This window comes from Hyperoodon ampullatus (assembly GCF_949752795.1).
Source record: "Hyperoodon ampullatus genome assembly, chromosome: 1".
NCBI lineage: Eukaryota > Metazoa > Chordata > Mammalia > Artiodactyla > Ziphiidae > Hyperoodon > Hyperoodon ampullatus.
Genome location: NC_136914.1, coordinates 204,278,382 through 204,301,647, shown reverse-complemented (window position 1 = coordinate 204,301,647; position 23,266 = coordinate 204,278,382). Strand labels below are relative to the sequence as shown.

General features: G+C 39.7%; 1 protein-coding gene across 1 annotated transcript in view; it reads left to right on the top strand.

Annotated features, from left to right (window-relative positions):
• CFAP43 (cilia and flagella associated protein 43) overlaps nt 1-23,266 on the top strand; it is a gene marked incomplete at both ends in the record, with an annotated part of 104,078 nt that overhangs the window by 38,221 nt on the left and 42,591 nt on the right. The window contains 10 exons of the mRNA XM_079703140.1: nt 981-1,061; nt 5,372-5,520; nt 7,109-7,212; nt 9,218-9,358; nt 10,183-10,355; nt 11,493-11,642; nt 13,699-13,829; nt 15,783-15,930; nt 18,436-18,528; nt 19,288-19,365. Coding sequence (XP_079559266.1) covers nt 981-1,061; nt 5,372-5,520; nt 7,109-7,212; nt 9,218-9,358; nt 10,183-10,355; nt 11,493-11,642; nt 13,699-13,829; nt 15,783-15,930; nt 18,436-18,528; nt 19,288-19,365 — 1,248 coding nt within the window. The remainder of the gene's footprint in view (nt 1-980; nt 1,062-5,371; nt 5,521-7,108; nt 7,213-9,217; nt 9,359-10,182; nt 10,356-11,492; nt 11,643-13,698; nt 13,830-15,782; nt 15,931-18,435; nt 18,529-19,287; nt 19,366-23,266) is intronic.

The following is a 23,266-nucleotide window of genomic DNA, read 5'->3' as shown; positions in this document are numbered from 1 at the left end:
GCATGTGAATGCTTATAGCATCTTTATTCATAATTGCCAAAACTTGGAAGCAATCAAGATGTCCTCCAATAAGAGAATGAATAAACAAACTGTGGTACATCCATACAATGGAATATTGTACTAAAAAGAAATGAGCCATAAAGCCATGAAAAGACATAGAGAAACCTTAAATGCATATTGCTATGTGAAAGAAGGCAATCTGAGAAAGCTGTATGGTTCCCTCTGTAAGACATTCTGGACAAGGCACAATTGTGGAGACACTAAAAACAATCAGTGGTTGCCACAGGTTCAGTGGGGAGGGAGGGAGGGATCAAGAGGTGAAGCATGGAGGATTTTGGGGGCAGTGAAACTATTCTGTATGATACTGTGATGGTGGTTACATGTCATCGTACGTTTGTCAAAATCCATAGAATGTATAACACAAAGAGTAAACCCTAATGTAAACTATGGCTTTAGTCCATAACACTGTATCAATATTGGCTCATCAATTCTAACAAATATACCACAATAGTGCAATATATCAATAACAGGGAAAATTGTATGCATATTGGGAAGGGCAGGGAGGGAAGTGCAACTCTCTACTTTCTGCTCAAATTTTCTGTAATCCTAAAACTGCTCTTAAAAGCAAAGTCTATTAATTTTTTAAAATACCAATTGTGATTTTCTATTTCTAGGCTTATTCACTAGGAAATTCATTGAATTTCCAAGTAACTTATTTCAATTATGTTACACAGAAAAAGAAAGCTTTATTTCACTTTTCTAATCCTAATTAGTTATTATGTGTTACTTAAATTGCATTAAAGGTAATAGTTAATATTTGTTCAAATCAGAAGTATTGACATTGAAATTGTAATTTTAATCCACATAAATAAAATGAAATTTTATACTAAATCATCAGATTGACATATTAGAAAGGAATTTAGAACATACTCCCATAGCAAAGTCTTGTTTTCCATTTGAGTTTTCTTTTTCTTTTACAGACTCTCACACAGTCAGGAGAAGTTTCTGTTTGGGATATAGAGGATGGTGCTCGTGTCAGCAGGATTTATCTGAATATCCCAGTAAGTGTGCCTTATAAATGAATTTAAAAATATATATATTGAAATGTACTCCAACCTACTTTTTCATATTCACATGTCAGTAGGCTGTGGAAATACTAATTACAGAGGCCTTATTGCATTTTTACCTTATATATTAGAGTAATTCTTGTGTATAAAGTATATTCCACAGCCCAGAGGGTGGAACATAAGGTACTCTATTGGTGTATGGGAAAGAACAAGATTTTCTGTGGTGGCAGTTATTCCTGAAACCCTAATGGTTTATATCTCACTCAGGCTGTAAGTTCATTGTGGATTGACAGGTTCTCTGCTCCACACGGCCTTTCAGGGAACAAAGTCGACAGAGGCTCCACCAGCTAATAGCTCCTCAGTGCCATGGTATGGGAAGAGTGCTGGAAGGTCTTGAATTAGCAATTAAGTGCTTTTACTAAAAAATGAAACATCTCCTTGGCCATAACTAGATAAATGACCCCATCTAACCTCAAGAGGATCGGTTAGAAATGAAAGAAGGGGACTTCCCTGGTGGCGCAGTGGATAAGAATCCACCTGCCAATGCAGGGGGACATGGTTTCAAACCCTAGTCTGGGAAGATCCCACATGATACAGAGCAACTAAGCCTGTGTGCCACAACTGCTGAGCCAGCGCTCTAGAGCCTGTGAGCCACAACTACTGAGCCCGCATGCCACAACTACTGGAGCCTGCATGCCACAACTACCGAAGCCCGCATGCCTAGAGCCCATGCTCCACAACAAGAGAAGCCACCACAATGAGAAGCTCGCGCACCGCAATGAACAGTAGCCCCGCTCGCTAAAACCAGAGAAAGCCCGCGTGCAGCAACAAAGACCCAGTGCAGCCAAAAATAAATAAATTAAAACAAACAAATGAAAGAAAAGTACCACTCTAACCAACTTGAGCCAAAAATTAAAAAGTGGGGGTTATTGACTCAACTATAAAGTATAGAGTTTGTCTGGGCTCAGCTGTGGCTTGATCTAGCAACTCAAATGATATTACCAAGGATCTTGTTTTCCTCTCTGTCTGTATACTATGTCTTTGGTTTCATCTTAGGCTTCATTTAGTGGTACCCAAATGCCACAGGTACCAATGTCACATCAGATCATCAGGGAAGAAAGCCTCCTACAGTGGGAGGAGGAAGAGATAAGAAGTTTCTCCTTTTCAGAAGGCTTAGTAAATACCTCCTAATGTCTTAATAATAACCCTGAACTAATCACTGTAGACAGGGGGATGAGAAATGCTAACTGGCTTAAAATCAGCCATGGAAATGGGAGTCAGATCTGTTCCACTCAACCCTGAAAATAGGGGAGAGATGGTTTCTCAATGGATTCAAGAAATTTTCCAGAAGGAAGGTGTATTGATGCTGGGTGGCAAACCACAATTCCTTACCTAAACCTAACCCTAGCCTACCATAAGGTGATACCATTCTTTCCACCATGTTCATGGTGCATTGTACATAAAATAATATTTTTAAAACTATAAAAAGACCAAGAAACAGTGGTAATGCTATTTTTTCTTAAATTATCATTTTCTGTATTATACAGTTCTAGATGAGATATGGATCTTGGTAGTAGGAAGAGAATCTCTTATAAATTAAAATCCCAGTTGTAATACAAGATGAAGCGTCATACCTCACATAAGAGGATTACAAGATGCAAAAGGATGCAAGAGGATTACAAGATGCATAAAATTCAATGAGATAAAAAACTCATCCTAAAAAGTAAAGATAAAAATTCTTACCTGGAAGAATATGTGTAGACTCCATAATCTATGTGACAAGGTTTATTATATGTATTCATTTCCGTTAGAATTACTAGAACTAGAAAAATCTTAAAGCTCATCTGATCACACCTTTTACAGTTGAGAGACATATGGATGTTTAACAACCCACCCAAGGGTCTGTATAATCAGGACTTACCTTGCACTTCCTGGCTAAGGAGGGACATAGGTACCACCGAAAGGCCCTCTTTCTGCTTCAGATATCTTCCCTTCCTCTGATCAGAGGGGAGAGATTTGGACGACTGTCACAGTTAATTAGACACCCTTCATTGAGCTGCAAACCAGGCATTGTACACTCGTGTAGTTCAGCTCTTACTGGGGAGAGTCAGTGGTTTCTCCTTACTGGAGGATACTGCTGCCCCATGGGGAAATGATAAGTGGATTGCCCCAGCAGTGCTGAGGCCAGATCTCCCTGCCTGTGCCGGGGAATGTGTTCCCCATGAACATTTTAGGCAGTGGTCCTTAGAGAACCCTGCTCAGCATCATGATGGCGGGATGCCTGAACACTACTGGCTTCCCCTGATGGTGCTTGCTAGGTAACTAAGACCCTCCAAGCATTGCTGTACATATTTAGCCTAGTCCACAACAGCCCTGGAATGGAGGGTAATTTCAACTAATTATTTTGAGGAAACACAGACACACAGACACACGTACACACACACACACACACTGAGATCTCCCATAAAGGCTTTTAGCTAAAAAAACAAACCCTCACCACTTCGTTTCCAGTTTCATACTGAGATACCACTAAAGACTCAAACTGGTCTTTAAGGCTTGGAAAATTCACTTTAAAAAATAAAATGAAAACCTGCTCAATGGGGAAACTGTGCATTCTAATGGGGCAGGACACCTGAGTTTTCCTCTGAGCTTTGTTACAAGCTATGGGATCCTGGGGCAAATTGCTACATTTTTCTTTGCCTCCGTTTTCTAGTCTGCAAAACAATGATCTCTCTAAGATCTTTTCTATTTCTAACATTCCATTATTTTATTCAAAACAAACTACAAAATGTAATTATGTTACCACCCCTTTCGAGTTGGGCCCCAGTAGGGGTCCTCTTCTCTGGTGTTGCCCATGCCAATCGATTGAGACTGAGTTTGGTTCAGAAACAAAGGAAAGTTTTATTCTTTGATCAGAGAACGGAGAGGTGGGAGCTCTCGCTCTAGAGCACAGGTTTTTGGGACAGGGGATGGGTGGGGAGGCTCTATATGGTTCTCCTCATTGCGGGGACGGGGCGGGGGGGTTGGAGCTCTCGCGGGGCTAGTGCGGCTGTGCTGCTCTGGCTTCACATCCAAGTTCTGGGTGCAGTGTCTCTGCGCACTGCCTGCTACTGCCGCCATCTTGAATTGCGGTGTCATTGGCAGCGCTTCTCCACAAGGCCACGGAGTCAAGGTGTCACTTTCCTTGTCTGAAGTGCTGGGTGCAAGACTGCGGCACACAGCACCCTATGAGCAAGTAAAACTAGATGAAGCACAAAAGAAGAGGTTAGACCTTATCACCTAGATTCCATCTTATTTTTCCCGGAAAACCCAGTGGGCTTTGTCAGTGACAACTATAGAGGAATGAATCGGATTCCTTAAGTATCATGACAAAAAATTTATTCTCTTAGACATCATCTTCTGTAAATGATTGCGACATAAGCAGGAATCTGTGATGCATTTCTTTGGTGACAGGCTACATGGTCCAGTGATATATTGGGTTGGCCAAAAAGTTCTGTAACATCTTATGGAAAAACCCAAACAAACATTTTGGCCAACTCAATAGTAATTTTCTTAAGTCTTCCTCAGTTATGCCAGCATCTCAGGATCTACCATTATCCAGCAGTTGAATGCTGATTTTTAAAAATCGCTAACATTCTATAAAGATGTCCGAAAGATGCTAGGAATATATTTTAAATTTCTTATTTTATTTTTCATTATTATCAGGTATAATCATTTTGCAATCACTTAAGGATAAAAATGAAGCCATGGTTTAAAGCTCAAGCAATTTCCTTATATTTTTATCATTCTAATTTTAGGATAAAAGGGGATGATGTACAGATTGCTGTGACTTCTTATGCTATTGATTAGCTGAAGAATGTTGAGTGTATAATTTGTAACACCACACAACACTTGCCACTCTTCTTGTTCTGCAGGCTCTTCAAACAAACTGTAGAATTCTTATGTGAGGGAGAGCAGGTTTCATTTTCTGGCACAGTGAAGTTGAGCATCTGGGGGGTTATTTTATTTTATTTTATATTGAAGTGTAATTGATTTACAATACTGTGTTATTTTCAGGTGTACAGCATAGTGATTCAGTATTTTTGCAGGTTATACTCCATTATAGGTTATTACAAGATAGCAGTTATAATTCCCTGTGCTCTACAGTATACCCTTGTTGCTTATCTGTTTTATGTATAGTAGTTTGTGTCTGTTAATCCCATACCCCTAATTTGTCCCTCCCTCCTTGTCTCTTCCCTTTGGTAGCCACAAGTTTGTTTTCCATATCTGTGAGTCTGTTTCTGTATGGCCTTTATTTTAAACAGGCAATGGTTCTGGCTTGCTCTCCCTCCTCCCTCTCTGCAGCCGTGGGGACCGAGGGTGGCTCTGTCCACTTCCTCGACATCCAGGATGTTGAATCCCCTCGCTCAGTTCATAAGGCCTATCTCTCTGAATCGCCCGTGCAGCATCTTCTGTAAGTAGTACCTGCTTCTGGCAGCAACTTTGTCAGGCCTGTGTGTTGAGAATTCCAGTGAAGCCCTAATTTCTTTCAATTTTAAGTTTTACATGTGTTGTTTTGAAAATTAATATATTGACTCGGCTCTACCTTCAAGAAGTACAGAGCAGTATATGGTACAGTTTCCCATGCTTGTCCCTGAATACCCAGTTCTCCTTGCTGGAGGCAGCTTGTTACCAATTTCTCATGTCTTTTTTCTGGATATATTTTATTCACAAACAAGCAAAAAAGATAAGTACTTCCTTTTAATTATATGAATACATATCAAGCACTTAGAGTGTGCCAAGCACTTCTGTTGTATTAACTTCATGAGATAGATATTCTTATTGTGTCCATTTTAGAGATAAGGAAGATGATGCACAAAGAATTTAAATAATAATTAATATTACACACATAGTAAATGGCAAGTTTTAGGATTTGAACCGAGGCAGTTGGGCTCCAGAGTCATTGCCTTGGCTCTTACAGGGCAGAAAACCATATACAATGTTCTGCACCTCAATTTTTTTTTTCCACTTAATGGTATGTCTTAGAGAAAGTCTTCTATCCACACATGAAGACCTTCCTCATTCTTTTTTACAGCTACATAGTATTCCATTATATGGGTATACCATAATTTTAAAAAGACAGTATACTGATGGACATTTAGTTGATTTCAAATTTTTTGAAGCAATACTTTTAAGAAGACAGCACAGAGCATTGGATTTAGATTCATGTTATTATTCTTTCTTTCATTATATCATAATAGTAAGTATTAATACGAAATGACATTTATGCCCTGTTTTACAGCTTGAGGTGCTGTCACACATTGTAGCTTATTGAGTGTGATATTTGCCACACGTTCAGAAAAGTATTATGCTTGTTCCTATTTCACAAGTGAGATAATTTAGGTTCAGAGAGGTTAAGGGAAGCATTTGCCCAAGATTACTCAGCTAGTGCCGGGAGGAGCTGGGTTTCCACCATCTGTGTTGTTCCTACAAGCTCTGCTGCCTCTGGCTCAGTGGGGAAGGATCTGTAGTCTCCCTGCATTTACATTCTTCTCCTCTGTACTGTATTTTATGGTGCTCCTTTTTCAGATCTTTCTCTCTTACCCTCTTACTCTCTTAATAGGCATTTCCCACTTGTTCCAATTTGATGATAGGATAGAAACATTTCACTACATTCTTCCTCTTTCTGCCAGGATGGGTACTGAGAGGCATTGGAATGTTCCACTCATCACTACTTTGACAATTGCTTATGTCCACTTGAAATATTAAGAAAGCTTTACTGTCATATTTCATTTACTTATGATGAAATAGTTACCCATTTTTAGTGAGTCTTCTTGACCATGTACTTATAAGCTGCAACTGGGAAACAGTATTAGCCTAGAATGTAATGATTACGTTTATATATAATCACTTGCCTTTTATAAGGTCTGATAATATTAAAAATCACAAACTATAAGAATAACTGGTTTTGGATGTATCTCCATGCTGTCATTCAATAAATTTGTTTACCATCTTATTAGTGAAACAAGTAGAATCTGATAATCAGATTTCTTCTTTTCTAGGTATGACCAGAGAGGAATGTATCTATTAGTTGGAACGTCAGAAGGACACGTCTTTGTTATCAATGCCAAACCCTCAAGCTTATTTCAGATTCTTGGATTCATAGGTACTTACGTAGAATGCTTATTAACCTAAAATATTGGTCACTTTATTCCAAAGAATTTAAAGTTGTGAAAATGGGGCTATGGTGAAACAATTACTTGTAGCATGTTTTCTAAAACAGAAACATTTAAATAACTGTTCAAAGTTACTTAAGAGAATTCCCACATCATATTTAGAGATTTTGATACATGTACTTGGTACATAGTTGATGGTAAATAAATCTTCTTGAATCAATTAATGAATTAATGAAATGGCTAAATGTTTCTAATATTACTACAAAGGAACGTTGGGTTGGTTTATCCCTGAAACACTTTTTAAATAACATTTGATCTCTATTTAATTAAGATATCTAAAGAAAGTTTTGTTCCATGCATCTTTAGAGTTTCCTCTTTAAACAAAATGACATCCAGCTTTTTCAGTAATGTGCATCCAAATGCCCAGGTAAACCACAGATTTGGTAGGTGAGATAGCACTTAGGTGATAAATAATAAGAACTAATACTTTTCTTTCTGGCTTTACATACCAAATATGTACGTATATTTTAAAATCTATGTATTGGTTTTTAAAAATTGAGTGCCTGCTAGGTGTAAGATGCTGAACCTAGGCTCTGTGGGAGCATGGGAAGGTCAAGGAGACAATTTAGTGGAAGAGTAATAGCAGAGAGCTGTGTAGGCTCAGGGGAAGAAGCAATTAATTCTGCCATGTGTGAAGAAAGGAGTCGAAGTGATGGGGTGGCACAGAGGACTGGGGGAGAGTTTTCCAAAGACTTAAAGTAGTGGAGGATGGGGCTTGTTGGTATTCTAGCTTGGGACAAAAGTTTGAGCAAAGGCACTTGGAATGGTGAGAAGTCTGGTGTAACAGGTAAATAAGAGTTTGCTAGATGACGATCATGGTGACAAAGTCTGAAAGAAAGTGGAGCACGCTGAACATCATTCCAAGGAGTCTGGACTTTGTTCTGTAGTTAATGACACATCATCAGATGTTTTCAAGATGGGACTGGTGTGATTTGACTTGGTTTTTAGAGGATGACTCTGGCATCACTGTGAAGGCTGGAGCAGAAAGGCAAGAGAATGGAATAAAAAAGACGAGTTAAGAAACTATAACATTACAGTAACTTAGGCAAGAAATGATATTAATCATAACAATAGCGAACATTTATTGAGGGATTCCTTGCCATGTGATAGCCAGTGTTCTAAGTACTTGGCACGTGTTAATTCATTTAATTCTTACAGACAACTTTTATGAGGTAGAGACTACTGTTATGCCTAATTTAAACATAAGACAATTGAGGTACAATGAGGTTAAGTATTTGTTCAAAGCCGTGAAGGTAGGTGGTGGTGGAGCCAGGACTCAGACTCAGGAAGACCGGCTCAGGGCTTGTGCTCTTTTTCACAATGTACGAGCCCATGCAGCAGTCATGGGAAGAGAAAGGAGGGGACAGCTCTGAGTGATGGAATTGGTAGGACTTGATAATTGATTATATGTGAAAGGGAGTGATCAGCAATGACTCCAAAGTTTCTAACCTGGATGGTGGAAGTTTGTGCTGTCATCAATTGAAGTAAAAACTCAGGGAAAAAGAATGTTATGGAGGTAGAGGGATAGGGTGAGCTGACAAGCTCTGTAGAGTTGAAGCCAATAAACTCTTCATTTGGGAATCTTTACCATAAATTTGGAAATGAAGATTTGTAGTTCAAAGTTTAATGATAGAATTCTGATCTTGAAATCCTAGAAGCTGATGAGATGGTTTAAGACAGAGTTGAAGCAAATCCAGTTGTTTAATGAGGTCAAACAGGTAACCTAAATATGTAAATTAGATGGAGAAGCCTCCATCTGTTCATCAAAAATGTTTCCATCACTTATGTTTAAAGGTCACTTAAATATCCAGTAAATAAATTTGGATCTAAAGATTTAGTGAAGGCAGTTCTATAATGTGATATCTTACCTGAGTATAAAAGATTCTATAAACTTATCAACGATGACTTGTGGTGTTGATTTCCATTTGCTTTCAGAGGTGGGCAAAGGCATTTTACAAATATCCACAGTGTCTCCTTTGGAAACAGACGTAGTAGAAGTGATGGTGCTTTCCCCACTTCCAGAAACAGGAAGAAGCAGGCTGGAAATATTTACTCTGCCTAAAATACTACCACAAGGTAAAGAAAAAAATGAGCAACAAATTCTGTCCTGGGCATCCAGTTGAATAGCTGCTATAGCTTTCCTTCTTTTTTTTTTTTTTTTTTTTCCTGGTGATAGCATTTTTTTTTCCTTTTAACATGTGAAGAGGTTAAAATGGCCACCACCTTTTCTGTGTCTTGCAAAATGAAATTGATATGGCTGCTAAATAACATGAAATGTGGACTTTCCTCTAGGTCCTGTCATTCATATGAATCTGTCTTATTATCAGAGAAAAAACAGGATCAACTGTCACTTTTGTCAAATTGATTTGTCATTTTGTGATGTCTCTTTTTTGTAGCCTTAAATGTACATAGTCAAATTCAGATAGGTTACTGTGTAGTTACTTTCACTGATAAAATTATAAAGAAAGCTTTCAGGATAAAAAGGTCTGATAAAATAGACACTTTCTTTGTTTTATCAATAGATAACAAATATATCTGGGTAGCTATTTTGCAAATATATAATTATAGAGTATAAGAGAGTCAAAAACCTCAAAGTACTTTTGTGTCTTAATTAAGACTCTCTAGACCATCATGAGTTTCTTTTAATGCTGTGTCTCTACTTAACTGATAAAATTAACCAGGGCTTTATGAAAGATATTTTACTCACTATTAGTCATTTAATACTCAAGTATTTCTAACAGAGCCAAGTTGCTTTCCAACCATTTTTATCTCCTAAGAGTTTCTGCATTAATTGAGCATTTAACTTTTTTATTTTGCTTTTCATAGTTTTCAGAACAATTTTTTAAAAATAAAATCAATATATGGTGCAAGTGATTTCTCTTCTTCCCCAAATCTTATAGTTTCTGCAAGCTTTGCTGATGAACGAGGGAGGCTGAGAGATGCATTCATTCATAAGTTCGTGTATGAGATAGAGCACACTCTGTCTTCAGCTGTCTTGAACTTTCAAAGTAACCGAATATATGGCTTCTGTAACCAAGTGCCATACATCTGCAGCTATCTTCTTCCTGAAAAAGTATGCCAAAACTTAAGCGTGCTATCATTTTTCTTAGCTGTCAAGACTGACACATCGTATCAATTAGACGTGATCCATGCTTTAACACTCTAGTCCAGTTAACAAATGTCTATATTATAGTAACGTAATTTCTTTGAATTAGATATATGTTAGCATGATTTTTTAATTCATCATAAAATACATTTGAGCAACCTCACACTTACAACATCATACTTGTCAGATAAAAGTGCAGATGACACGATATTAGTTTAGTGCCTTTCAAAACTATTTTTTAAAAATCTATCATTAGAAAATCTATTCCACAGGTGTCAGGAGCTACAGGATTGATGATTTTTGGTGGAACTTTGTACCTGAGTCCTAAAGAAAATTGCACAAAATACCTAAACTATGTTTCTGGCATCCTTTCATCATACTCTCTTCAAACTTCTCCCATACTGTGTCATTTCCTGCTACATATACTGACCCAGATTATCTATCACCCTTGCTTTTCTAAATCCTTCAATCAAAGGGCTTCTCTCCCAGAGTAGACAATGTCAGTAAGGTCTGAGACAAAGACATTCAGAGATGGAAGAAATGGTTTATCGTAAGGAGGATTCAAGAGAAGCTTCCTGGTGGAAGTAATATTTGCACTGGACTTTGAAGAATAGGCCAGATTTAGACATGAGAAATATTGCGTGCAATCTTGGCAGGGAGGTGGGGTTCTTGATGTAGGGAGGGGGGCCAAATTGGTGGGGATGGGATGGGGAAGGGCATTCCAGACAAAAGTCACAACACATGCAGAGGTTTGAAGGTGGGCATACATGAGAAACATGGGGGTAAATTGACTCATTTATTTTGACTTGAGCACAGGGGTATATGAAACAGATTAGTGAGAAATAAAGATTGTCAGTTGTAGGCTGGGATTTTTAATGGTAGCTAATATACAAAGAAGACTTTTCTTAGTTGGCCAAAACGAACTTTTACTTGCAATCAGAGATAGAAAATGTGGTGCAAATACAGGTGCCCACTTTATCATGTTATCAGTTTATTTATAATGACAGTGTTTTGGGATTTGAATCTGACTCTATATGCTCAACTGCAAACCCCAAGTTAACACTTGCCTGATCTTTTCTATAATGTGGTCATTTTCTTTGGCAGGAACATAGTGGTATTTGCATTCTTAAGTCATACCAAAAAGTACAAAGCAAACAATATGGACCTGGAATGCTCTCTCTGTCTCCACATGGATTGTGGCTCATAACAATAGCTAAATGTGGAATTCTGTGTATCCGAGATATTCATACTTTGGTAAACTCCTTTTTTTTTCTTCCAGTTATGGGATGTGTGTCTTGATCTCATATAAGGAACAAAAGCTCTTACAATAGGAATTGGAACTCTTAAGTAAATTGACTCACAACTTATTTAGCCCTAATGGTGTTATTGATTCCAACACTGGGTGTATTTATGTGCTAAGGTTTGAATCTCTAAGGGAGGAAATGCCAACAAATAGACTGAGATCTTGCAAAGAAGGAACATGGGGCTGGGATACAGTAGGTGAGCTCCAGCCCAGCTCCATCACCACTTACTGTGTGTCTTGGAAACTCACTGAGCCTCACTGAGCTTCAGCTGCTCCTCTGCAATTTTAGGGAAGCCTTGCCTGCTCTCACCCTGTGGGATCCTGGTGAGAGCTGGTGAGAGGGTACATGCAAAACTTCTTTGGAAATAGTGAATTGCTGTGCAAACCTAGGGTTGATTATGGCTAGCTCCCTGGCCTGGAGGGCCTCTAGGCTGGTTGCTGCCACCCCCCCCACCTGACTCTTCATGTGATGCTAGAAGAGCATAAGGGAGAAGGGTGTGGCCCTTACTGAGTCCTCCCCTGTCACTTGCAGACCTGGATGTCACCAGTACCACTACGATTTCTGATTTCCATTTTTCTCAGATCTCTGAAAAAATGGAAATAGTTTCTTCTCCCAAAAAAGTGAAAGATCCTTTTCTAGGTTTTGAGACCAAGTAGTACTGGTTATCAATTTAATTTAATTCGGTCAATTATTTTTACCCAGGGATCTACCCCACACACCCGAAGCATCACAATCACCCCACATGACACTCTCCCATGGGGCCACAGGTAAACTGGGCCCTAGCTGTGCATATCCAGCTCTCCTTGCTCACTTGTGCAAGAAAGCATATTTGGAATATAGTTGGGCAAAAGTGATATTATATAGGAAAAATCTTAAATCCCTTAGAAATTATTTTTAGGTGAACAATGTGCAAACACTGCTACATTGTCTCTTTTTCAAATGATTTGTAAATGTACGCTACAACTGATAGTGGCAAGACGTCAGAGTTTTTCTGGGTGAGTCTATGCAAAGTACCTCATATAGGAGGTTATTCATGGCAGTACTGTTTGTAAAAGCAACGTAATGTCCATCATCAGAGGACTGGATAAATAAATAATGATACATAAACAGTATATAAATAAAGTATGGAATATTATGCTGTAATACAGAATGAGGAAATCTTTATGAAACGGTATGAAAAGAATCCCAAGATATATTGTTAAGGAGGAAAGGCAAGGTGTGTAATATACGTATTATGTTACAATTTATGTTAAAAATTGTTTGTATAAAAATTTGTTTATGTACATTAAAAAAACTCTGAAAGGATATTGAAGGTACTAATAATATTGATTGCCTTTGGGAGGTGTTGGGGAATGGGGGCAGGAAGGAGATTTCACTGCATACTCTTTTATAGTTTTTTAATTTTGAAACATTTGAATGTATTGACTATTCAAAAAATTAAAAAAAATTTTAAAGGCATCATGGTTGATAACTAGTGTGACAAAGAAATCTCAGTTTTTAGTCAAAGAGTTTAAACCATTGCACTGTACCAATTAGTGATTTGTTCGGGTTCTAATTAAACTGGTTTAATTGGCATCCTCTGTCATTCTTCACAGAGCCCATCACCTTCTCTCATCACACTCAGCCTCTCTGCACATAAAGGGAACTTGCCTAATCCTTGAAGGCATCTGAATTTGCCCGCACTGCTTGCTCAAGGCCCCTTCTCGTAGTCTTCAGCAAGTCCATTCACCTCTCTGTGTCTGATTTTCCTATTATAAATTGATGATAATAATACCTCTTCTTCCATATTACACAGAAGGGTGAACAAACCAGTACTGGTGAATGTATTTTGTACTAGGAATTTTCAGTGCTATGTATTATTAAGAGGCTACTCCATACCAACTAAAATGCTGCTAACAAATAGAAAAAGGTTTATCCACAAGCAAAAGTGCACGTAACCCCCTTAGAAAAACCATGTGGTAGAATCGCATTTGTAATTTCTGCACTTTGTTCCTAAAACTATTAAGGAAGCATTTGTTCGGTGTCGGAGTCATTCTCACCAGGGGCATGGAATTCAATCGGTGAGAATTTCAATGGATGGACAAAGCATTCTGGTGAATGGGAAGGATGACAGCACCCTTGTTAACCTGAGATGGAGGTAAGTACAGTATACAATAAGCAACCTCACATGATACGGTGTTTTAAAATAAAGATATTGTTATTATTTAGGTAATAGCAAGGCCAACACAACAGGATACAACTGCCATTGAAAAGATTGTTATACTAATGATCCCAAGAGGAGGGGATATGCCATGCTATGGGGGGGCCACATGGGGAAGCACCAGGGAGGGTAAGGAGGCAGAGGGAGCAGGGAAATGTGGGCAAATGTCTTCATTATGGTTTCTATGGGAAGGAGCAGGCAGGTTTAGGATTGACCAGTTTGGATAATTTCAGTGGGTTCTGGGCCATAGGGGCTGCTGCTAGTTTTCTGGTACTTGACCCAGGGATGATTAGGACAGAAATAGTGGTCCCAAGTGTGAAAGCCCAATAGAGGATTTGGTTGGGGATGTGGGCTCTGAGTTGGTGGGTTTGCATTTGAAAGGTGAGCTCCAGATGAGTTGTTTACCATCTCTATGAATTGCTGGTCCTGGGAGGGGCATTTCCTCCAAGGTTATTAGCAAGACCCCAGATGTCAAAGCATCAAAATACAAAAAATAAAAAGACCCAGTTAAGACCTATGAAGTGACCAGTCCTCCCTTTCATAACATCTGTTGGAGGAGCACAAGGAATGAGGACAATTCTGAACAGTAGATCATTTTTAAAACTCCTATTTATCCCTAAAAATCCTGACATAGGTATGTACGTATCTGTAAACACATACACGTTTACTTTCCTAATTAGACTTTGCCTAGACAATATTAAATTATTTAGACTTTGCTTAGACTAAAATTAAAATCCTAAATAAACAAATATTAGCCAAGCATACAGATAATGGCCAGGGCATAGAGAACATGAAGGTGACACCTTGGACTTGAAATGTTACTTTGTTTGATCTGCCGATGCATGTCACTAGTCAATGTGCAATTCATTTCCACAAAAATACTATTTCACGGTGCCTCCTGTGAGCAGAACAATAATAAAACATGGCGTATCTCAGTGACACTGTGAAATGTTACATATTATGGAGATTCTATATCATAGCAACTTTGGTCACCACTTATTTCAAAGACCCATTTGACGACTGACTGTATCATCATGCCCATTTTATACGTGGAATCCTGAATAAAACACCAACCTGTATCTCACTATATAAATCCTAATGCGTTCTTTGTAGTAAGGGATCACATAGCATCTCAAGTAACAGCAAACGTGCTGGAGCCCTATTTACAGCAGTGAGGACATTTCCATCCATTGGCAGTTAATCTCATGGACCTCTGACTCAAAAAAAGTTGAGTTTGAAAACTTGGTCCAGCACTTGTGACCTTAGGCATCTGACAACCCCTCTAAATCATCTGTAACCATGTTATTCAAGGTGGAATCTGCAGCACCTGTGAGCTTGTTAGAAATGCATATTCTTGGGCCTCATCCAGACTTTTCGAATCAGAATCTCTATGGGTGGGGCCCAGGAATCTGTTTTAACAAACCCTCCAGGCCATGCTGATGTGCCTGAAGTTTGAAATGCCCTGGTGTATTGAGTGGAAGTAATAATACTTTCCTGAGTGTGGGGTGGGGGCTATGAGGACTGAATGTGGTAATGTGGTTATATATGTGAAGCAGCACAGCACCTACTATCTCTGAGGGTTCAACCAGAGCAGTGGCTCTTCTGCACAATGACCGGGGTGGATGGGTACAGAGGGCATGTAGGGTAAGGGTATGGGGACAGTGTGAAGAGAGATGACCCCAGGGAGGTCAGGAAGTTTGTCATGTCCTGGAGCCCATGAAAGTACTGTCCTCTAAGAAGCAGAGTCCTAATAACTACAGGGCACTGCGGAGAACTATCCACATATTTCTTTGTGTAGAAATGGTTAAGTATCTGGAAATAATACTGCTAAATGTGTCTTTTTCAAATTGTGATTTTGTAGCCTATGTGTTTTCTTTTTTATTAATATAGGCAGTTTGGAGGAAACTTAGCCAATGAAATTCTTGAATATAGCCAGCAACTTTCAACTTACCTGAAGAACACCATGGACGAGGAGAATGATTATTTAAGTATAGCAAAAAAAGATTCCTTGGATTTGGGATCAGAATCTGAACATGCAGTTGAGTTTCACTATAGTTTTCTTTCTCCTTCCTCCCTCCCTCCCTCCTTTCTTTCCTTTTTTTTTTTTTTTTTTTAATTTTATTTATTTATTTATTTATTTTGGCCATGTTTGGTCTTTGTTGCTGCGTGCAGACGGACTTTCTCTAGTTGTGGCAAGCGGGGGCTACTATTCCTTGTGGTGCACGGGCTTCTCATTGCGGTGGCTTCTCTTGTAGCAGAGCATGGGCTCTAGGTGTGCAGGCTTCAGGAGTTGTGGCATGCAGGCTCAGTAGTTGTGGCTCACGGGCTCTAGAACACAGGCTCAGTAGTTGTGGCGCAGGGGCTTAGTAGTTCCGTGGCATGTGGGATCTTCCCAGACCAGAGCTCGAACCCCTGTCCCCTGCATTGGCAGGCGGATTCTTAACCACTGCACCACCAGGGAAGTCCCTCTTTCCTTCTTTTTTTCCTTCCTTCTTTCCTTCCTTCCTTCCTTCCTTCCTTCCTTTCTACATCAGATATCAGTTTTCAGTTTATGGTTTTCTTTTAGCAGATATTTTAGTAATATTCCTCTTTATCCAGCTACCTCATGATTTTCAAAAAGAGCATACACTACATTTAAGAGAAAATATTCAGCCTTTCTCAAAGCAATCACAAATATCACATTTCAGATCTCATTTAAACCATAGTACAAGATCTGTCTGGGCTTGCTTGAAAAAAAAATCTACTACAATTCTGGCGCTTGTTCAAACTAGTCTCTCTATACTTTTACATCACATACATTATTTAGGATGTGTCTAGCCAGAGAACATTTATTCACTCAATCATTTAACAAATATTTATCGAGTGCCTACAAAGTGCTGGCCTCTGGGGGGTACAGGCATGAAAAGACGGGAAAAGTTTCTGCTTTCATGGAGCTTACATGCTAATTGGGGGTTGGGTGTGAGCAGAGAGAGATAGATAAATAATCAAATAAATAAGAAGAAAATAGGTAGTAACAAGATCTATTTACCAAATAAAAATGGTTTGGTGTGATAGTGTTTGGCTGGAATAGCCCCTCCACGGAGAAAGGCTGTGATCTGACTTAAAAGAAATGTGCCAATACGTGGGGGAGGGGCAAGCACTCAGGGCAGAGGGAGAAAGCTTGGCACGTTTGAAGACCTAAAAAAGGCCTGTGCAGCTGAAATGAGCAAGGGAGAGAGTGGTAGGGGATAAGGTCCTGGAGGTGGGAAAGAAACAGGTAAAGAAGGGCTTTGTCAAGCAGGTAGCATTTGGACATAATTTTACATGTAATGAGAACCTATTAAAGTGTTCTAAGCAGAGGATTTACAAGATCTTATTTACGTTTTTGAAATGATTACTTCTGCTGTGTGGAGAATGATTCCTGTAGGGCACAAGAGTAGAAGCAGAGAAGGAGTTAGAAGGCTTAGGTACCAGTGATAGAAGTGCAAGAGTGTTGTGGAGAGGTGGTAGTTTCCAGGCCGTTTGCAGAGGTAGAGTTGACAGAACTTCTGATGAATTGGACATAGAGGGAAAGGGAAAGAAAGGACTCAAGGGTGACTCCTAGATTTTTTACTTGAAGAACTATGTAAAAGAAGGTACCATTCACAGAGAAGGGGAAGACGGTGGGGAGAGGAGCCACTGTGGGGAGGAAGAAGGGAATCTAAAATCAGTTCCCTGGACTGAGCATGAGAATACTGTTAGACATCCAAGCGAGATACCAAGTACGCCATTGTGTAGATGTTCTGGGGAGAGTCCAGGACTCGAGATGTGGATTTGAGAGTCAGGGGCATATGAATGGAATTTAAAGCCATAAAACTGAGTAAGATCATCATGGAAGAGTGGATGGTGAGAAACAGAAGGGGACCAAGATAGAGCAACTTCTAGAACTCCAGGAGAAGAATTCAGGGAGGCGAAGGAGATTGAGAAGGGGCAACCAGTGAGGTTGCAGGAGAACCAGCAGAAGGTGACATTCCAAACTCTTTCAAGATTTTTTGCTGCAAAGGGAGCACAGAAATGGGGTGGCAGCTAAAGGGGAATGTGGTGGTCAGTGGAGAGTAGCTTTCCTGGGACAGGAGATTCCAGAGCATGTTTAGATACTGTAGGGGAAGATTCAGTAGAAGGCAGAAATGGATGATGCAGAAGGGTGATGGAAATTTTTTTTAAGTGCCAAGGCTTCAAGAAGGAGGAAAAGATTAAGATCCTAAGCACAAATGGTGGGGAGGGCCTTGATAGGCAGCAGCATTTGGTCTACAGTAACAGGAAGAAGGCCAAGAGTGATCTGGTGAACGTGTGACCTGTCTGATCATTGCTGCTTTCTCAGTGAAAAGTGTGGCTGATAGAAGCACAGAATGGAAGGAATAAAATTAACTAAACATTACATCTTGAGCAGGCAAAATGTTTGGTAGTATATTTTAAAATGCAACAAGTGAAGAGGGATCCAAAGCAATTAAATGAAGTAGGGTAGGAGGATAACTTGATGAATTTTTAATTTAAGATATGTCTGTCTTCTTCTAAGATAAATGAGAATGTGAGGTTAAGCGTTGACTCATTACAAGAGGAATTAGTCAAGGTTGATAATACGGTGGAAATTCCCTGGATACAACAAAAAAGCCAAGAGGTATTTATAAAACATGAGAGCAGTTTGAAAAAATGCTTTGTAGGGGTGCCAACTAGATTCGTTTCCCGTGAAACCCCTTGGAAAGTTAGAAAGTGGAAAGAGATACTACTTGGCAGACCATTACATCGTATAAGTGTACCTTCCCTGATAGCAGGCAAACACACTAAACACGGCCCAGTCTTTTAGATTAAGTTATATGAGCTTTAAGTGCTGTACTTAGGCTAATACGAAACCCGAGAAAAGTGTCCACATAGGCCAAAGCAAAGAATGAACTAACATACCTCATGCTGAAGTACATTTGGGGGGATGCTGCAAGGTAGGCTTAAATAGAAGGGGTGGGCCTGGGACAGAAGAGACATTGTGGCTTCTGATGTGCAGAAAGGTGACATAGGTGGCAGCCTGTGTCTGGATTTAGCCTGCTTATCGAGTCTCACTCAAGTTCCCAATAAAATAGCAGACTAGTTTTCTGTTATCAACTGTTCTTTAATTTTTCACTAAATTATTTTCTTTCTGTTGGCCTTATCATTGACCTCAGTTCCAAGTTGCTTCAGTGGCCACTTACATAGTAGCACTTTAGACTTAAGCAAAGTATTGCAGTGGTATTATTTCATGTACACTTTATATTATGAGTCTTTAATTTTTTTCCTTATTTCTGTTTCTAGGGAAGTGCTATCTATGTATCTAAGTATGTACATATGTATCTATCATCTCGCTATTGTCCCTGTTGCTTGTTTAAATGATGTACTTTCTCCATTCCAGGCCATCAAAAACGAGGTTAAACTGTTTTCCAACAAAAGGAAAGAGATAAAAAGAGGAATCAAAGCACTTGCTAAAACTGTAAGTGTTGCGATTCCATATACTAATACATTTGGCCCTCGGTCTAAAATTACGTTTTGAACTTTATTTTGTTCAACCCAGCATGAGACACTACACCCCATTTTTTTTCTCTGCCTGTAAGCTTAGTTTTCTGGGGCACTTTAATAGGGTATAATGTTTATCATAGCATACAACATATAAACAGTGGTTTTCTTCCTGTCTTCCCCAAATACTGTCTTTAATACTTATTTTTGTCAAAGTTATACATTTACATTTTTACAAATTAAATAATACAGAGTTATGTAATTAAAAATAATGTTTTTGGGGCTTCCCTCGTGGCACAGTGGTCAAGAACCCGCCTGCCAGTGCAGGGGACACGGGTTCGAGCCCTGGTCTGGGAAGATCCCACATGCCGCGGAGCAACTAAGCCCATGCACCACAACTACTGAGCCTGTGCTCTAGAGCCCACGAGCCACAACTGCTGAAGCCCGTGCGCCTAGGGCCCGTGCTCCGCAACAAGAGAAGCCACCGCAGTGAGAAGCCTGCGCACCGCAACAAAGAGCAGCCCCTGCTCGCCGCAACTAGAGAAAGCCCGCGCACAGCCACAAAGACCCAATGCAACCAAAAATAAATAATAAATTTTTAAAAATGTTTTTCTAGCAGCATCTGCTCTACTTTTCTTCACTATGATTCCTACAGTCCTGAGGTAAATGTTTTCAGTTCTTTCAGCCTTTTTGTTTGGATATTTACCTCCAGCTTTTTTTTTTTTTTTTTGCGGTACGCGGGCCTCTCACTGTTGTGGCTTCTCCCGTTGCGGAGCACAGGCTCCGGACGCACAGGCTCAGCGGCCATGGCTCACGGGCCCAGCCACTCCACGGCATGTGGGATCTTCCCGAACCGGGGCACGAGCCCGTGTCCCCTGCATCAGCAGGCGGACTCTCAACCACTGCGCCACCAGGGAAGCCCCCTCCATCTTTGTAATGGTCTTCTTAATGCTTCTATTTTTTGATATTTCTATTTTGACACTCACTGTGGGCTTTCTGGTGTGGAAGATGAGTACTCAGGTTCTTTTACACCCTCTACCATTACTGTATGCACATAAATCAATACTCAGTAGGTACACTATTATAGTTATATAAATATTCTTCAAAGCTGAGCCACATGGTATATTATGATTACATTTTCACTTCTACAACTTTATTTTTCCTGGAATTAATAATTGCCTTTGTTTTAGATTAAGCCTTTCTATTCCAACTCTCTCAAAATGCTAGATACCTGAGGTAATCAATCTTGTCAGTGCATTTGTGTGTGTGTGTGTGAGAGACCTCCCTTCTAGAGCTTTCTATCTTCCAGCCCTAGTCTACGCGCCTTGCTCTCTAGACCAGGCACACAGCTGCTGTTCTAGGGACTTCTCTTGTCCATCTTCCTGGGAAATTGTCTCACCTGCCTCCTGAGTTAGAGCCCCTGTTTCCAGAGTCCTGTGTGTTTTTCTTTGTCTTCTTGGTGTGCATCTTCCAGTAGCTTTCTAAGCAGGACTGCTGTGCAGGCCCATACTTGGGACCATCATTTATCATGCAGCTGTGCTAGTGTCATTCAAATGTAATACAGTGTGAGTGGTACCTGCCCCCTAGAGGTGTACAATGCTTTGGCTCTGTTCTTGAGAAAGGGTACATAGGAGGTACATTTTTTGAGATGTGGTTTTTCTCAAATACAATGATTTACCCTCAGAATTTTGAAGACTTGCTCCATTGTCTTTTAGCTTTCAGTGTTTGCTTTAGAGAATTCAATTTCTTTTTGATTCCCAGTTCTCTAGGTAACCAGATTTTTATCTCTGGAAACTTACAGGATCCTTTCTTTTTCTCTGGTGTTTGGAAATTTTACAATATGCACCTTCATACCTTTGATGGATATTCTTGATTTGCTGGTGCAGACATACTCTTCACCCTTTTTCACCCTGCTCCTAGCCCTAAGAGGCTGGCCTCTGTGGATGGCATCAATGAGCTCTCTTGCCTCTGTCTTCTGTTTGGGTTTAGACAGTGAGTGGCATCAGCAGACGATCAAGGGGCAGGAGAAGACAAGGTCAGGGTCTTTATTTCTCCAGTTTCCTCTCTGTGGTGTTATGAGTTGGCAGTGACTGCTAGCCCTCTCCTACAGCTACTGATCTCCCCAGGTTCTAGTAACCACTTCCCATCCTTGCCTTTCAGACCTGGGAGTGGTGATAGCTTCCCGTGGTTGCTCGCCTGAGATGCTTTATCATGCCTTGCTGATTTCCCTTACCATGTCAAATCTGTTTTAGAGGTCCCTCTCCCCATTTTATGCTGTTTGTGTCATTCTGTTTCATACCAGGACCCTAGCTTGTTTGGGCTTTCTTGTCTCTTTTATGTGCTAAGCACTGGAGCACTTTTAACAAGAAACCTGTCTCTTTCAGGTCTGGGAAATGTTCTTTAATTATTTCTTTGGTAATTTCCTCCCCTTAATTTTTGTTTTCCTGATTACTAATGAGGCTGAACGTCTTTTCATAACTCTGAAGACGGAATTTCCTCTTCTATAAACTCCCTGTTCATGTCCTTTGCCAATTTTTCTATCAGGTTGCTGGTCTTTTTCTTGTTGATTGTAGAAGTTCTTTATTTTTAGTTTTAGTTTATATTTCTTTATAATAATTAGCATTAGCTAAGCTGTGATAACAAACTCCAAAAATATAATGGCATAGGGATGAGAAGTTTATTTCTTTCCTATATAATCATTCTGGGTAGGTGTTCAGGTCAGCAACTGCTCTGTTCCATGCAGTCATTCAGAGACCCAAGCTGACAGAGATTCTGCTGTCTCTAGAACATGGCTTCTAAGGTTGCCTTGCTTGATCTCATCCCACTCAGCTGGAAGGGGAAAAGAGCATGGAGGCGTGCATTGGGCAAATCTGGAGGTAGCCCTTATTATTAGGTTGAACCACATGAGATTGCTGTTTTATATGGTTCAGCCCAATATACTACAAATATTTTCTGTTTTGTCTCAATTTTTATACTGTGCCTTTTAATTTATTTTATATATAAATTTATTTATTTTATTTATTTTGGCTGCGTTGGGTCTTTGTTGCTGTGCGCAGGCTTTCTCTAGTTGAGGCAAGCCAGGGCTACTCTTCATTGTGGTGCGCAGGCTTCTCATTGCGGTGGTTTCTCTTGTTGTGGAGCACAGGCTCTAGGCGCATGGACTTCAGTAGTTGTGGCATGTGGGCTCAGTAGTTGTGGCTCACTGTCTGTAGAGTGCAGGCTCAGTAGTTGTGGCGCACGGGCTTAGTTGCTCCGCGACGTGTGGGATCCTCCCAGACCAGGGCTCAAACCCGTGTCCCCTGCACTGGCAGGTGGATTCTTAACCACTGCACCACCAGGGAAGTCCCTATACTGTACCTTTTTAAATGCAAAATTTTAAAATTATGATCCAAGTGTATTGATCATTTATAGCTTTTACTTTATGTGCATGATTTTTAAAGCCTTCCAAATCTCACGTATTTTCTCCTGATGCTCCTTTATTTCACCTGTAATTTATTTTTGTGAGTGGATATGAGGTATAGAGCTAACTTTATTTTTTCAAATAAGTAGCACATTTCACCAATGCTTTTTATTGAATATACCATCCTTTTCCCGCTGATTTGCAGTGCCTCCTTCATCAGTCCCTGGATTCCCATGAATACGGAATTATTTCTAGACACTCTGTGTTCTGATATCGAGCATTGATCTTTTCCTTAGCCAATTCCAAACTATTTTAATTGCTATAGCTTTATAAAATGTTTTTATATCTTGAAAGTAATTCTCCCTTCGCTCTTCACTTTCAGAAAATGTTGGCCTCTTTATGCACACTTACTTTTTCATCTGAATTTTAAAATTAGCTTGTTGAGCTCTGTAAAAATCTCTGATTTGATTTTAATTGA